Source organism: Erithacus rubecula (genome assembly GCF_903797595.1).
Source record: "Erithacus rubecula genome assembly, chromosome: 5".
Lineage (NCBI taxonomy): Eukaryota > Metazoa > Chordata > Aves > Passeriformes > Muscicapidae > Erithacus > Erithacus rubecula.
Window position 1 is genome coordinate 44,032,355 of NC_136687.1, and position 17,359 is coordinate 44,049,713.

Consider the following 17,359-nt stretch of genomic DNA (forward strand, 5'->3'; position numbering starts at 1 on the left):
AAACAGCAGTTTGAAGTAGGTTTGTTTTAAACCACATAATGTTCTATGCATATCTAAAAAAAAAGCCCTGAAAACACCCAAACCTTTCTGTGGTACAGCAATTGTCACTTCAAAGAATTTTTCACACCCCTGACTACATCTGGTTCCCTTCAGAGGCTGCTCTTGATGCAAAACAAATATGCTGTGAAACAAAAGCTACTTTACAACCATAACATTGCCATTATTTGTTAACATCTAGCTCTACTATTTATTCTCTTGTAGTTTAGCTGCATACAACCATAGAGATATGATGCAGTTTATTTAGCTCTTGTACTGCAGTTTTTTCTCCACCAGCTGCAAGTAAACTATTTCAGTGGATATCTGAACACTGCCCCATTTCATCTGGGCCTACCACGACATTTTGAAAGTATCTAAGTAACTTTGAACAAAGCACCACAAAGAATTCACAGATGTAATTGATGGCAATATTTTTTATTAGAAAGAGTAACAAAGTGCTTCCCATAGGATTAATTCAATACAGAGTTTTTAAGAAATGTGTTTTTTCCTTTTTATATGGACTGTTTTGATGTGATGATGTTTCAGTGCAAACAGGGTTCTCCAAGGTTCTCCTGCAGAGTTTCTCTGTACACACTATTTCAACCGTTTAGGCATTTGGCAGGTGTGAAACAGTACTGAAGAGTCCATCCCTTTAAAAATGGAGATTATGTAAAACACTTGCAATGTCACTCTGACCAACAGGAATTATATTGTTTGTTGTTGTTTAACACAGATTTAAGGGACATAACTCTTTCATACAGTTCTACACACAGATGCATAAAAGTGCTTTCAGTTCTATCAATAAGGATATATAACAGCATAAACAACATTATCAGTTTTTACTATATATAGACAACAGTGAAATTGTCTTTTTTTTATTATTTTAAAAATTAACCTCCTGCTTTTTTAGCCAGGGACATCCTTTGAACATTTGGTGATTTCTTTGCTTTCCTACTATGTCTGGATGGAATAAAGAACACAAGCAAGGACTATTCACACACTTCCTCCTACTTTTGGCACACATTTATGATCAGATTTCTCTGGATACCTATGCATCGTTTCACCGCGTTCCACTTTCCACTCTTTATGTCTGATTCTACCCATTCCCCTTTTTCCTCCTCCTGCTTTCCCTGCAAATGAGAGGCAGATAGTATAGTAATTGCACAAAATTAGGACAGACACTTCAGTACAAATTGTTACATACAAGGGAATGTATGAAACCAAACAGGAGAGTGGGATTGTCCATGCAATGCATTCTTCTTTTTCCATTTTCAGCCAACCTTTTACCACTAGCACTATTCTTTCAGTTTTTTAAAAATACAAAACTTCTATAAAGGACAAGATACAGTTACCCTTAAGAGAAACCACCTAGGACATTTACTAAACACAATCTCAGTCCCAAAACTACCCTACCTTTCCCCAGAGTACATGTGAACAAACATGAACATCAAACAAACAATTGAACTGAATTAATGAGTGCAACAGTCACAGTTCTGCTCATATTGAAAGGTCACATGCATATGAACATATAAACAACACCCTCACTTAAGATGCTGGTCACACCCATGGCTCACTGTTCCCCCTTCCTTATGTACAAAAGGAGCAAAATGACACTTCAAGGAAATACCACATGCCATCTCACAGCACAGCATCTTTACTCAAGAGAACTACTGCAACAAGGGTATCACAGACACACTTTTTCCTTTGGGATGAAAGGAATTAGATTAAATCCTTTGTACAGTAACTGGATTGTGGGAAGAAAGAAAGGATTTCTTTTTTATTTTAACTTTTAACAACAAGGTGCTTTTGTAACACAGCCCTTATACAAGAGGAGAATACACATAACCCCATCATTTTATCTATACAAATACACAAAGATGTAAACAGATGTGCTCCTTCTAGGGGACTTGAAAAAAATCCCAAAGCTTACCCCTAGGCACTTCTGAGCACAGAGATCCTGGCTCTGAGTTCAGCCTGTACTTGCTGTTTGCTTTGAGACTCCAAGTTTTGAACAACAAAACCCCCTGTACCCATAAACACCAATGTTTCCCCCCACCAGCATAACTATTTAACCAGGTGCCAATCAACACACGTTGCCATCTAACTACACAGCTGGGCCTCAGTTCCAGTGCCCTGTAGTCCTGCTGGTTCAGCAGAGCCTCTTGAATCCACATGCAGGGTCATCTGAAGATCCAGAGAGGTGACCTGTCTCCCCAGAAGGATACTACTTGGTCATTAGAAAAACACAGAGACATGTCCAGAGATGGCATTTCAGTACAGAAGACTCTAGAGGAGCTGGGCTTTCATGTTCACTGCCATAAATAACAATTATTTACCTAACAGGAAAGTCTGTAAGAACTGGAGCCAGGAGTCCTGGAAACAGAGCCTAACAGACAAAATGACTCATGCATAAAGCTGGACTTGAGAATCCAGTAGCAGGACTGGGACTATATAGAGAATCTTTAACTTTAAAAGTCTTTGAATAAGACAGCATCTTCAACTAATTTATTGTTGTAAAAACATTTAGGTAAAAAGTCACTGCAAGAGGTTAAGTAAATTTCTGTAAATTTCACATCTCCTATTACACACCTCTAAGCAAATAGACAATTTCACTCTACCACAGATGAAGCTAATTCTGCAATTAAGTTTCTTGCTAAAAGTAATGTAAAACAAATATTAAATTGGTAGCCTATTTAGCAGTAGTAATAAAGTAGAAGTAGTAAAGATTCTGGCCCATTTTTCTGTTTCTGTTCATGAGAAGAGAACTTTGAAATACCCAGCATACCCCTGAGGTGGCTACTGGGAGCTGAGTGAATTTTGCATCCACTCCTGAATCTATATAACCTATTCTCTAGGTTGTGTGGCCATGACCTACACTTATAGGTAGGCATTTTTGCTGCCTAGTGTGGCAAGGAGCCAGTTAAAACTATGAAGTAAAATGACCACCTGGTTTCAACTCCATTCTTGTCTTGCATGAAGGAAACAGGTGCAGTTTGCTTAGGTGCACAATGCTTTAGTCTGTGTGGACCCACACTGCAGCAAATTTGGGAAGCATTGATAAATCTGCTCTGATATCTGGTTGTTCAGCCACTTCTCACATCACCCAGAAGAAGAAGACAACATTCGAGCACTGCTGTCTGGAATGGCAAGTGTCCAACACTGCAGCTGGAACTACCTACAAACTCCATGAATTATCCAAATATTTATCTTAAGAAGGAGGGCTGGGGGAAAGAGCAAGTACAAAGAATAAAGAAAGAAAAATAGCAGCAGGAGCTGCGTACATTTCCAAAAAACAAGGCAGTGCAGCATTAGACCACCTGGGCAATGCAGGACTGCAATTCCTCCTAAACAACAGCTGAAGTCTTGAAGTCACTAACATCATTATAAGGGCATTTTGCTGGTATAGCTTGTTTCCTGGGGGAGAGCTTACTATAAACTACACTAACCAAAGTTGCTTTTGTGTCTGGAAATTGTATTCATCTTAAAAATGTTTGTCATTGCAGGTCTCCCTTGTACAGACTTAGCTTTCCAGCAAAACACTAATAAATTATGCAGATTCAGGGAACAAACAGCACACAAGCCCCTCCCCCAGCAGTGAAACAGAGCACTCACATCAAGTGTCCTCTTAAAACCAGACATGAAATTTTCGCTATAGAAAGCATGAACATGGGGAGAAGGGAGGGGAAAATGAAAAGCCAGTCCTTCCGCAAAGGCCCCAAGAGCCCAGAAAACAGTACCCTTCACACAATTATATTATAAACATCTCCTTTCTTCTCCCTAAAAGATGTAGTAGGCCACTGCTGATTTGGCTTAAAAGGTAATTTTAGTCCCCTTCATCAGAAGTTTAGCAATTTGAAGCATCGCAGCTTTTGACATACCATCCATTTACTTAAATGCATAAATCCACTGACACAGTGACAGTGCTGAAATACATAATACAAATAATATCTATAAAATTTTACTGTTGTACATAAATAATGACAAGGCACAGAACAGCCACCAGTCCAAGAGCCTGTAGGCCAAGAAACCAGAGCATAACCCAGAAGAATATAATTATTACAGGTTCTACTATCCGTTCTCCAAAGTACATCCTTGTGAAGCCTATTCTGATAAGGCTTTTGTTTAGCTCTCCAAAGAGAGTCCCCATCTTTTTATAGTCATCTATCACAGGTTCCGTGGTGTGGGTCCTTTGTTCTTGGTGGACCTGCAGATGGAAGACAAAAAGAGGAAATACGTTGTACAGTTTTATTACAGTGATTCTGAGCAAGTCTCTCATCTGTTTCTATCTGAATACATAAAACTAAGATACACATGCAATAAATCTACACCTAAAATCAAGAGACTGAAAATGCTACATAGCTTATGACCTTGGTACAATGCTATGGGCATCATATGTCCAAGCCTGGGACATCTGAAGTGGTGCTGCAAATGTGACAGCCTCCCTCCCCTCCAGATGCCACTCTAGAGGAGGTGTAAAGCTCTCCTGCAGGTCACACAGCTTACCTGTCTGTGCAACCTCCCGTGGTTGTCAAGGCAACCACAATGGAATGAGATGCCTCTCAGGGAGGGGATTTGGCTGAATTATTTCCAGAACATCTCTAGAACTACAAGAATTATAGCAAACTATTAAACATGAACTATGAAATATTTTGCACCAAAGCTCAGGAACTGAAGGGCTACTAATCACTGCTGAAATAAGGGCACTAGATCTGACCAGGAAAGTGACAAACATCTATCCTGATGTTGGTGTAGGAAGCCATGCAAGTCAGGCAAAGGGAGACAGACCAAGGACTGCACAGATGCAAAGTGGTGGTGTAAAAAATGGAAAGGGAAGGAAAAACAAGTTCTAGACTTTTGAAATAAAAAATGGCAGAGCAAATGCACAGGGAGGCAGAGGTCTGTCTTCAAGTGCGGATGCCACAGGTAAATATATAAACATCACTGCAGAAAACATCAATGTTTCAACATGTAAATTGTAACTAGATTAGAGCTTGAGATCCCATCTCTCTTTCCCAGTGTCCAGAGATTCTTTGCACAAAACCTTATTGCCTTGTGTTTGGGTATGACAGGACAAACATGCTTTCAAGATGATGAATGTGAGTCTTCTAATGCTTCCATTAGCAGCAATGAAAACACATGCAGCAGGTACTCATAAATAATTCAGTCAATTAATCAATAGATCCTACAAATTGCCCACAAGCTCTATGTGCAATTAGTCTACTTCCAGATTCAAAGCAAACATGTTCCACCTTCAAGGATGAATGCTATTCTGCATCCCTTGTTCCATGGCATGGTCTTGGTAGAAAAACAGGAATCTCCTTTCACACCAGTGCCAGGCCCTCCATTAATAAATAATGAAGTGAATTACCATTCTTACATAAAAACATCCAGCAAAGACCAAAGGAAGCCAATGTTGTTTTTCTAGGCCAGACTTAAGGCCACCATGCAGAACCTGCTGGTTGAATGCTCTGGGTAAAGCTCTACAGCTGCTGCTGAAAAAAACCCCAACAAACATCAACAGTCCCTCAGCTGAAAGTACCAAGATTTTTTTTTTTTCCAAATTTACTTATTTATAAAGAGTCTGGCTTAAGCTTCGTTACTGAATTCCATAAAGGGACAGGTACAGGAAGCCTAAATAGTAATGTGCTCACAAGTAACTCGTAACTAATACTCTGTTCACTCTTTCTATGGTTCTACAGAAGAGCCTGAGAGGGGAGAACTGCAGTCCTGCAGGTTTATGTACAGGCAGACACTCTCTTGCCTCTCTTCAGCCCACTTCACAGGCCCAGGTTGTTTTATCCCCCTTACTGGATTTCCTTCAGCATTTTGGCTTTAACTGTGCTTTATTTAATTCAATTAAACATTGACTCATCAATAATCCAAATGTTTCAAGATCAGTGTCTTCTGGAAAAGCAGAGCCTCTTGTGAGCTCCTGTAAACCAGGCAGGGCTGCAAACACAATGGAACTCTTATCCCTCTATTCCCAAAGAGCACAGAGAGACAGACTCTTAGTCGAAGTGTACACTGATCACAACTAGGGGAAAAGAGAAGGGATGTGCTGCTGAGAAGGGAAAATACATTTATTTGCTTCCTGCATGTAGAGACCAGAGGGACCACGTGGCAGATGATGGTGGAGGGGCTCAGAGCACAGCTCAAGTAGTGCAGAGACCACCTCTGAGAGAACAGCTGAGAAATCACTGCATTTATAGCCATGGCCAGGGCAACCAGGAGGGGAAACATACACATCACTTTGCCCCTGGCTTGTCAGTGGTACTCAGCAAGGCCCTGGCAGCCTCTGCACAAAGCAAATGCAGCACTGGCCAGGACGCTGCAGCAGACACAGGTCTGCAAACTCCTCCACAGCTCCCACTGGGCAAAGGAGGATTTACCACACACATCCATGCCAACATCATCTGTCCTGGTATGAGGCAGCTGTAGGACACATGACTGTGCTTGCAGCCCTGCTTGCTTTGATAAGTTAACGGCAAGAAGCTGCACACTGTCTCTTAAACAAGGTAAACATAGTAAATTCCACCTCACATAGGCTGTCCAGGTATTTTTGATTTTTTCATTACCCTTCCCTCACCTTCTCAAACAAGGGTAGATTTATGGACTCTAAAAGACACACAGGGAGCTGCCAGGCACAGAGACTGACAAGTGTATGTTTAATTACATAATAGGTGTCAAGTTAATTTTCCAAATATTTTTCAATTTATTATAAAACCTTTCAAAATTATCATGGAAATTCTCAAGACTTCAAAGTCTGCTTCTGTTAATTCAGGCTAAACATATCTTGCTTCAGGCAACTCAGCAAAAAGAAAGTGAAGAGAACAGATGATCAGTCATGAAAACACTGATGGCATATTTTTCTTTACTATTGCATGATATTTCACATGCTGGACAAATACGTGTCTTCAGAGGTGTAGCTAAAACAGAACCTTTAGGGCAAATGCCAGTAATGTTACAATACTCCAAACTGCTAAGGAATAATAAATAAAGCTTTAACAATGCAGCTAGAATTTCTCTAGCTTTCAGGGCACGAGTAAAACAGCATACAGTCGCCTATATGTGCCATAGCTCTCAAATCAGAATCTCAGAACCAATTTCTTATTTTTTTTTTCCACTGAAAAATACTTTTCTAAACCATTTTAGAAATTCGCCATCTTCAGCGAACACAGAGTTCCCAGCTGACTCTTTAATTTTTATTGATCCATTTTCATACTAATCTTACTGTATCAGCTTAAAACTATACAGACACTACCATAAGACAAAATGTGCAGAGAGAAATGTACCCATTTCGAGCAGCTGCACCCCTTGCCTCTGCAAAACCAGAGCTTCCCCATGTAAAAGCAGAAGTTTCTGTTTCAAAGTTGCTAGTTTAAAAAAATCAACAACTCAGCCTACACTTTATAACTTTTAAGAATCAAGTATATATCAGGAGGGAGCAGAGGGAATTTCGTGATCTGCACTAGCCTCAGAGAAAACTTGCTTTCAGGCCTTGCCCAGCTGCTCTTCTCCTCACAGCTCAGAGGTGCCAGGCAGGGGGCACTCCCAGACCTCATCTGCTACAGTTCAGCAGAGAATGTAAGAGACAACCACTTAATCTGCACTCATTTGTTTGCATCTTCTCACTCTTTGAAACATAGGGGTGATGAAGAAATTCAGAAGGACTGGGGAACAGCAGTGCAGCCAGAGATCTAGATGGATACAGATTGCCCAAAATCTCTCCTGAAATGAGAGGAACAGCAGCACTGTCTCCCAGACAAGGATTGTCTTACCCCCTTCCTCCAGCTGGCTGAAAAGACACTCACCAAATAGACATATGGTATTATTCCTGAAGGAGAAAGGAGAACAAGGCTTTCCTACGCAAGTCTAAACCAGAATGTATTAGAAATGCTGACTGCATTTCTTTCCTAACCTAATGTTTCTTATCAAATTACTGTAATGAATTACTTCTTACTGTAATTTAAATTAATTTTACATCAATATAATTTTATTTTAGACTCACTGGGATGACCCAGTCTGAATCTATCCTCTGTCAGTTTGAAACCATTCCCCTTGTACTATCCCTACATGCCCCTGTAAAAAGCCCCTCTTGAATTCTCTTCTTTTAGGCACTGGAAAGTGCTATAATGGTTCCCTGGAGCCTTCTCTTCTCCAGCCTGAACAGCCCCAACTCTCTCCAGCCTGTTTTAACAGGAGAGGTGTATCTTCATGCATCTCTGAGCATCTTCATGGCCATCTTCTGCACTCATTCCAGCAGGTCCATGTCTCTCCTGTGCTGGGGGCTCCAGAGTTTGAAGTACTCCACACTCAATTTTGTATTTGGTTTCTAATTTTTTATTTTAAATGATTCAAAGTTAAAAACAGTTATACAGAACAGAAAGGGAAGCATTTGATCCATTCCACTGCCCAGCATGCACAAACAATGTCCTTCACAAATCCATTGGTACCTGCAGGTTCCTACCAACCACTTAATTTCCTCTGGTCTTTTCAGATGTTTGCTAAATTTCCCTCCCTATTCAAAAGATCACATTTACACCAGCAAAGCCATGGTCTGCTGTCTCTCACTGCTCACTGGCAGAAAGTCAGAACTTGAACATCCAAACTCTGAAAAACTTTTATACTGAAACCTGGAACTAAATTTCCCCCTCTGTTAGGGCCAAATAGCTTAGGAGCTTTGATGCTTCAAGGAGAAGCATGACAGGACCTTGCAGATGTGATCCAGTATGCCATAAAATTGTATTCTTTCAGAATGAAACCCTACGAGGAGGTCATAGAGGAGCTACTGACAAGTTCCATCTGCTTCCAGAACAGCTGATGCTCCTATATCCCTGAAGTGCTTCTGAAAGAAAATCCCTCACGTAATTGAATCTTTTCCTTGACTAGCTTTAAAATAACAAAGAAGGTGAAGTTCCCAGTCATCCTACTGAACCCAACTAACATCCAGTTGTGGCTTTTCCAGTTACGTTTGTTATCAACACAGCACACAAGATACCCCGTGTTCTGACCACTAACCACCCCTGCTTATGGCAAACTTCCACACATTCACTGAAACACACTGCTTCCTAAACTCAGGAAAACACATGGTATGTCACAAACAGGCTGCTCCACACCAGTCTAACAGGACAATTTTCTTCTTGCTTACCCCCTTCCTATCAAAGGGTGCTTTGATCAGGCAGTGAAACATGAGATCCCACCACAACATCCTCCCTCCAGAATGGAGCCATCTTTGCAGTGAGTCATATGCTATTCCCTAGGAGAAGGATAAAGTTAGCACTGTACTTTTCATAGTGCCCTACAACTGATCCCTGTCTGCAGCTCCCATGTGCAATGTAGCCAGTTAATGGTCTTTTCCCCTCAAATTGCTGAGAGCAGTTCCTGCACCTATTTTCAGATCACACCACAAAGTCTGCCAAGCCCTTGGAGGATGCAGAACACAAATGGATCCTAGAGGGACACAAAACTATTCGACACACTTAGGAAGTTATTTTCCTATGGCTAATACAAAATTGCAAGTGAGCACAGATTTAACACTTATTTTTTCTGCTGGGAGGACTGAACAGCTCTAAAGTAACCACAAGTTTCAGTTCTGTTACCTCACCCCTGATGTGGCTGTGTGGAGAGGTATAGTTATGTTTTTCCAGACATTTTATTTGCTGAAGCAGCAGCTTGATCCACAGCTTTCCACACTTAGCCTAAGAATCTTGAGGTGGTGTGTTTCGTTTGGAACTTTTGTGTGTGTGGAAAAAGAACTCAAGTAACTGACTTGAGTGAAATAGTTGGATAAAGTTCAGGAGCCTTTGTGGGAGGAGGGAATAGATGACCATAAGGAACTGGCTCCACATGAAGATTAAGGATGTTTTGTTAAAAAAAAAAAATCCATTTAACTACTATGAAGGAACAAGATCCATTAAAGCAAACCAAGTAGCATTCTTCTATTTGGTCATGACTATTTAACAGAAGAAATCTCAAAATCTTCTCTTGCTCAGACAACCTGAAAAATTTTCATCACAGACTTAACAACAGCACCAGACTGAGTACAAGTCTATAACTGCCTCTTTTCTTGCATCAAATACCTGAAAGAGTGTTAGACAAACATTGAATTCCAACAATGAAGGAGACAAGGCCAATAAATTGGTAAAACAACTACTCTCCATGTCAAAGCTTATGATTTTACAGTCAAAAAAATGATGCTGGGCAAAGAAGGTAATGAGAGAGGACACCGAAGTATACACAACATTCACCTCCACCACAGAAAAGCAGCAATGTCTCCAAATGGTTTGACATGCCTCAGATCACAATCCATCATATGAACAATTATGAAGAAAAAAAATGGCATATTTAATAAAATTATTTCCAGACTATGTAGAAAAGAAATCCCTTTTGAATTCCATAGCAAGCACATGCCTAATGACATCTAAATGAGATGTTAAAAAATTCCTGTAAGAAAGAACGCAGGGATGACTTCTGAATGAGATGTTAAAAAGACCCAACCCTGTCATATTTACATTCCCACCTGCCCAAACCATTTTTTTTTCAAGTAAGAAGTTTTCCCTGCAGTATTTAACTTCTCACGATCTATTTGACACTAGTTGTGGTTATTTTTACTCCAGGGAACAGGTGGTGTGTCTGTTATCTGAAGCCCACAGACACCTAAATGTCAAAAAGCCAGTGAGATATGACTTGAAGAACACGCTTACTTTCAAATACAAGAGTATTTTTCAGTAAGTTGGGATGTTAATGTTCAGAAAAGAATGCCTCAGAGCTATCTTTTTTAGAAGATGCAAACTAAAACTGAAAACACTTCAGGACAACTCTTAAGAAAAAAAAAAAAAAAAGAGAAGGAAGTGAGCAGATGACAGAGACCAGGATGAAGAAACCACAAGTTCCCTCCCCTCCCGAATAAGACACTGACTTCTGCTGGGTACAGACAGGGACACACCAGCCAACACACAGCTACAAATATTTAATAGTTGGGTAGCCAGCCATGGAACTCCTGAGGGAATAAATGATCCAATTTTGCTGGTGCTCAGCCATATGACCACCAAGTGTATGGCCATGGACAGGCTCTGGAGATTTGCAGCCAGCAGTGGGTTCCCAGCTGGTGGGCTCCTCTCTGTGCAAACCACAGCCTCACCCCACTGCAGGTCACCAGCACAAACCCTGCTGATGCACTGGCCTGCTGGCTGCCACCTTTCTGCCCCCTACTTCTCCACATATGCAAAACAATTTTGTTACTAGTAACATCTGATCAGTATGTCACCCTGCTTTCTTGTACTTAAAAGACATCTTAGGCTTAATTAAAAGAAAGTGAAATTTGCAAGTGATTTTATTGAAAATGTTTCTGATTTTCTTCCTCTTTACTACAGGAAGAGACTTTGCATCCTTTGCTTGTGTAAAACTAACAAATAGTATTTAACCTTGTAAACACAAGCAGTAAAATGATCTTGATATTCAGCCAACAGACTATAAAGATAAGAAAATTAATTTCAGCTGTCTGGAGAGGAAAAAACCCAACAATGACCAACCAGGTTCATTTCTCTAGGCTAATTTTAATCTGATATTTAACTATGAAAAGATCAGTAGATTTAGAAATGAGGAAAAAAACCAAACTCAATTACAGATGAGAAATGACAGAAAAAACTAAGTTTAACTTCTTCCTCTGGGAAAAAGAAGCAAATTCAAGAAAACTAGAAAAGTTCTTAATACCAAAAGTACTTTACAGCAGCTATCAATAAAAGTGACATACTTAGGGGAAGTTTAAACAAAAGACTGCAAACCAAAGATTGGGTTAACATTCCTTTTACAGCAAGGATCTAGAAATCATTTATAAAATTGAGACAAGATGTTTCTACAGAAACAAGCAACAACATAAGAAAAGCAACAGTGCAGGATTCCCTTTAGTCAGCTTTTGCAGCAACTCAAGTTTAGAATCAACAGATGCTGGAACAAGCTCTGAAATACCAGGAGAAGTTTAGTGCTGAAGAGATGAAAAGCCTTTTCTAGATACTTCAAGTTATGTACAGAGCTTCAAAAAGAACAGAGGCTTACCTTGAAAAACACAAGAAAAGTCCCATAATTTCAGGAGTGAATTCCCCACTAATGCAGCACCAGATGGGAAAGTGTGAAAGAAGGAACCTGGCACAGGAGGGTCCATGGGAGAAGAAACACAGCTACCACCATGTCAAGATCCTCTACCTCTCTCCCCCACTTTAAAGATGCTGTTCACACTTTTTCTTATGCTCCTGCTACTGTCCCTGTAACTTCCATCCATAACACAATTTTACACAGACACTAGATCTAATGCAATATCTAATCCATCTTTTCATTACACCTGCAACATTTAATTTCTACTGGATTTCATTTATCAGGGTCCCCCACTAAAACTGGTCAGCTTGACTCTGCAAAAAGGTTTGCAGTCCCCGTACATTCAGCGTGGTATCAAATGCACTGGCTTGCTGAAAAGCAACAGCTGTTAATTTTGCCTTTTAAAGAGGGTATTTCTATTTGCTTCTATCTCCAGAATACTTTTTTCTTTAAGAAAATGTGATCTTCCCATCATTCAAACAAAGCATAGTATTCTATCTATTGTAGGTGCTACGGGTATTTTGAAGGGTTGGGGTTTTTTTTTCTAATGCTGTTAAGCCCCAGAAAACTTAATAATGGTTTTAAGAAAGTTATTATCATCTATTATCTTACAGATATGAAAACCTCTGCAATAGAGTTAATTTATATGTAGAGCCAGAACAAATTTGGGATTAAGTCCTCCTTGTCAAGTACGACTACTGCTCAACAACTGTGAGCAGGAGAAACCTACAATTTTCAGATTATCTCAGCATGGGATAAATTAGAAAAGGTTTCCAGCCTTAGGCATTACAAGTTACAAATACACAAGGGTGCTTTAAAACATTCTTAGTTATTACTGACTTATGACTGAAATTATACCACTCTGAGCAACACAGCTCACAACCACCCAACAGCCTAATGAAGATTTTACACAAGGCTTACCACATGTCTGTTGATGTTATTCTCTAGTTCTGCTTCTGCTTATCCTCTCCATTCTGGAGAAACTATGGATACTGTAAAGTTATTAAAAAAGTTTAAGGCTTGAAATTAGTTAAGACACCCATATCTCCTCAACAAAATTCTCAATTCTCAAAGCCCTTTTGTAACAGCACCTCTAAATCTGAAGCCATCTATTAGAAGATAAAATACTCCACTTACAGCCATAAAACACTCTTCAAAATAACAATAAAACATTCTAAAGGCTTAAAACCTCAGGTTAATGAAAAGATGATAGTCTATGCTAACTACTTGCAAATACATGTATCACATATTAACTTTGCACTTCAACATTTTCTAGAAGCCTTTGCTTTACAGTTGAACAGCACTGTAGATTCTGTGTATCTAAACCAGTGTGGAAATCCTTCCTCACTGAAGCAACTGGGAATTTTGTTATAGCCCTCAACTTCGATTACAAGGAACTAAAGCCCATCTTTGCCCAGACAGGGAACTACCCACAATTCTCAGTACAGAAGGCAGCCACAGTGCCACGGCTGTCAGGAGCTCCACTGTGACACACAGTTTGGCTGCAAAGTCCCTACAGACAGGCAGGGTGCTGGGCATCTTGCTAATACCACCTCATGTCCTGCTGTAGGGCATGTGCAGGATGCAGCTGATGTGCATGCAGGACTTCTGCATCAACTTTTTTTACACACTCATGCTTTTCTATCCTTATTTAATAGTTTAATTTATAGGTGTTGATGAGATTAGAATGCAGTAATGTGACAGTAGCTAACCTATTTCAGCAAGTGGGTTAGAGAAGGAGGTCTGAGGTCCTTATCTCTAGTGATGCTGAAAATACAGGACAATTTATGTGTCTGACTAATAACTGTCAACAGTTAGGGAAAAAAATGTGACCTGGATGGGTAAAGAAGCAACCTACTCCCATGGTTTCAGGAGCAGCTGAATCTTTGGATGCCTTCAGTTACTACTTCTGAACCCCTGCAATATAGGAGAGGTGGAAGAAACTACCCAGGCTGGGCAGTGCTTTGAAGACTAGAACAGGTGTAATTACCTTTGTATGCAAACCTACAAAGGATACATATCAAATTATCATCCAGTTCCACTTCCAAATCTAATCACAGAAGTAGGTAATTCTACAGTTTACTGCAATAATGAATTTCAAAGGCTATGTATAACATTTAGCTACATATCCTTCCATTCTTTCAAAAAGTACCTGTCAGTAATTTCATTAAGCATGCCTCTGCTGACACAATAATAAGCTTCAATAAAAAATTAAAGCCAGAGGGTTTGGCATTAAATAGATTCGTTTCCTACAGAATACTCTTTCTTAAAAAAAAAAAAAAAAATTAAAAATTAAAGGGCGTACTCATTATTTAGGTTCTGCTTGTCAGGAAGGTTATTCTTTTAGTTTTATGTTACAAGTATGATCTTACACAAACTGCGTTTATTTTGCAGGAAATGGGAAGAACCAAATCACACCCAGGTTTGAAGCCCCAGATCCTCACCTAATAGTCCCTCTCAAAAAAGGCCAAAGGATTTTCTCTCATGAAGGCATTCCTTCCCACCAGATGAGAGAAATAAGAATTTATACCAACATCAAAGCAGATTTTGCCTTCTTTTGCACTGCACATCTGACTAAAGTGACGCACACATTTATAGTTCAGGAGAGAACATGGAACAGGAAAACAGAGTCTGTGTTAGCAGAGCAAACACCCTCAGCAAACACAGCGACAGCCTTGGGCCTCCACCAGAGACTCCAATAAGGACCTAGCCTGGAAACAGGATCCCTGCCTGTTGGAACAGCAAAGATCAGCAACAATTCCTCCAGGAGAGGAAAAAGAGCAGGAGAAACTGATTATTGTGAGAGAAAACTGAACACACTCAGGAAAGCACAAAAGGTGCAGAGCCTGACAAGGCTTGGCAACACAGGAGCCCCTGCAAGTCAAGCTACAAGTTTGTTCTTCTCTTGAACAAGAGAATCTTGGATTTTCTGTCAAAGTTTGCAGCAAGTTTAGGTATCACCAACTCCTTGTGTCTTCCCTACAGATAAAAACAAAGTAATACTGCTTATTTATCCAATTATTATTATTTTTACTGTTACTTTATCCAATACTTAAATTCTTTCTATATATTATATAAAGATAAGTGATAACCCTTATTTCCAAACCTAGTTTACTATTTTCTCTGCTGACTCCACCTCAGTATGCAGAAAAACTACTCTGTGCTATGACACTGAAACAGATCCAATAAAAAGGAAGTATTTTCTCCTTCTTCCTTGTGGCCTATTTAAAATTTATGCTATTCTATTGTTACACCCCAACTTGTCAGAAAGTGCCAGGACCTGTGCCTGAAAAGAGAGGAAAGAGAATTTGTGTGGCAAATGTGGCTGTGCCCACCCAAGCAGTATCTTTATTACCAGTTTCATTTGAAAATGTGTTTAGGCTCTACTGGAAGGCAGCTCTTCAGCCTCTCCATCCCCTGAAACCACAACACACTCATCGCTTAGAAGCAGCTGTAAACTGCAGGGAAAAGCTCCTTCGTGAGGAATTACAACCAGTTTAAGCACTGTAATACATGAGAAGATGTGATGCAACTTTTTAGCCTCTCTTTCCAGGGAGGACAGTAACCAGAACCAGCAGGTATTCTTTATATTCCTTACCTGCCCCCTGTGACATCCTGCAGGAGGCCTTATGGATACAGAGAGAGAACTCTGAGTCTCCCTTGGTGCACCTGTCCTTACCTACAGGCTTTGCTCTGCCCCATTTTTCTAGAGAAAGGGGAAAGAAGATGCGCTGACTTATGTAAATGTGGCTAAGTGAATCCTCAAGTAGCAGAATCTTTCAGAGTGGCCCGCTTCTAGATGTAATGTCAGGCAAGTATTACCAGACACTTTCCAATATTAAATTATTTCAACTGTAACATGGCTCATTTATGTTAAAGTGTAGAGAATCTTGTAAGAATTTTCAACAAAAATGATTAACGAAATCAAAACCATCTGGAAATTACTTAGAGATGCACTCCCGCAGCTTTGCAATCATGAATACATTTCAAAATAGATCATTGCATTCTACTACTGTGCATGAAAAAGGCTGTGTTCTCTTTTCCTTTAAATGAATAAATCAATAAACCATCAATAAAGGTGCATTAAAAGTACGGCCTTTGTCTAAACACCGGGAGGATGCTGTCTGCAAAACAAAAGGGTGCCTGGACAAGCAGTTTACAGCTAACAACAAGGAAACGGCTCCCAAGCAAAATTCCACTTCCATGCCATAAAAATATAAATCCTGAAACAGACAAAAGAAAAAAAAATGGTGCTTTCCTCCAGTTACAATATCTTACGTTTCCTAACTAATACGGACACTACAAGCATAAAATACTCAAATGCACGAACACGAGAGCTGAACTACTGGGGGGGATTCCGGGGATGGCAAGAGCACCCCGGTTATTTCCAGCGGGATACATGTGCATGCCGTGCCGGGACTACCCTTGCACATCTGCTCCCATTTTCGTCCATGCAGACTACGCGTCCCGGAAAGAGCGAGGGTCGGGCGGGCCCACTGGCGGGACACCCCAGCCCCACGCGTGGGCAGCCCCACGCAGGTTGCATAAGCCCCGCCGCAATGGAGCGTTACCCGGGAGCGGCTCGCACGGGCGGCTGGACGGGGAATGCCACACGAGAGGAATCAAACGGCGTCTCCTCTTTTCTGCCGCTGCCCGGCGGCGGGGCAGCCCCGGCCCGCCCTCCCAGACCCCTCACGGGCGGGCACCCACCTGCTCCTCCAGGCGCCGCCGGTGCCGGGCGGCCGCCGCCCCCGCTTCCCGCTCACATTCCCCAGGCGGCGGGGGCGGCGGGAGCTGCACCGCCGAGCCCATGGCTGCTGCTCCGCGCCGAGCGGGACCGAGCGCTCCCCGCGCTCCCGCCTGCCGGGGCGGGACGGGGCCGTCACGGGGTCCGGGGGAGCGGCGGCACGGAGCGAGGGAGGGAGCGAGGGAGGAACAGAGGGAGGGCGGTGCCGCGGGAGCGGGGGGCGGCCCCTGGCAGCAGCCCCGGGGCGGGGAGCCTCCCGCTGCCTCTCCCGCCCCGGGCCCGGCGGGTGCTTGCTGCTCCTTAGAGCGGAAAATAAACCACCCGATTTCTACAGCTCTTGTTAAATGCAGGAAGTGCCAGGTGTTAAGAAAGCGTTAATTTTAGCACCACTCCTCGTTGGGGTGTCCCTGGGGAGTGAACGGCTGCCTCCGGTCAGTGTGAGATGTGGCATTTGCTATTCCTCCCTCGGGAAAGGGGAAACATTGG

The 17,359-nt window shown here is 41.4% G+C and overlaps 1 protein-coding gene across 1 annotated transcript; it reads right to left on the minus strand.

The window, feature by feature from the left end:
* Window positions 1-452: 452 nt before the first annotated feature.
* On the minus strand, window positions 453-17,070 carry FAM241A (family with sequence similarity 241 member A). Its single transcript, XM_079307543.1, has 2 exons — window positions 16,837-17,070; window positions 453-4,240 (listed from the first exon to the last, which is right to left on the minus strand). Exons 1-2 carry the CDS (start codon window positions 16,936-16,938, stop codon window positions 3,995-3,997), a joined length of 348 nt encoding a protein of 115 aa, XP_079163669.1. The 5' UTR covers window positions 16,939-17,070; the 3' UTR covers window positions 453-3,994.
* Window positions 17,071-17,359: the final 289 nt, after the last annotated feature.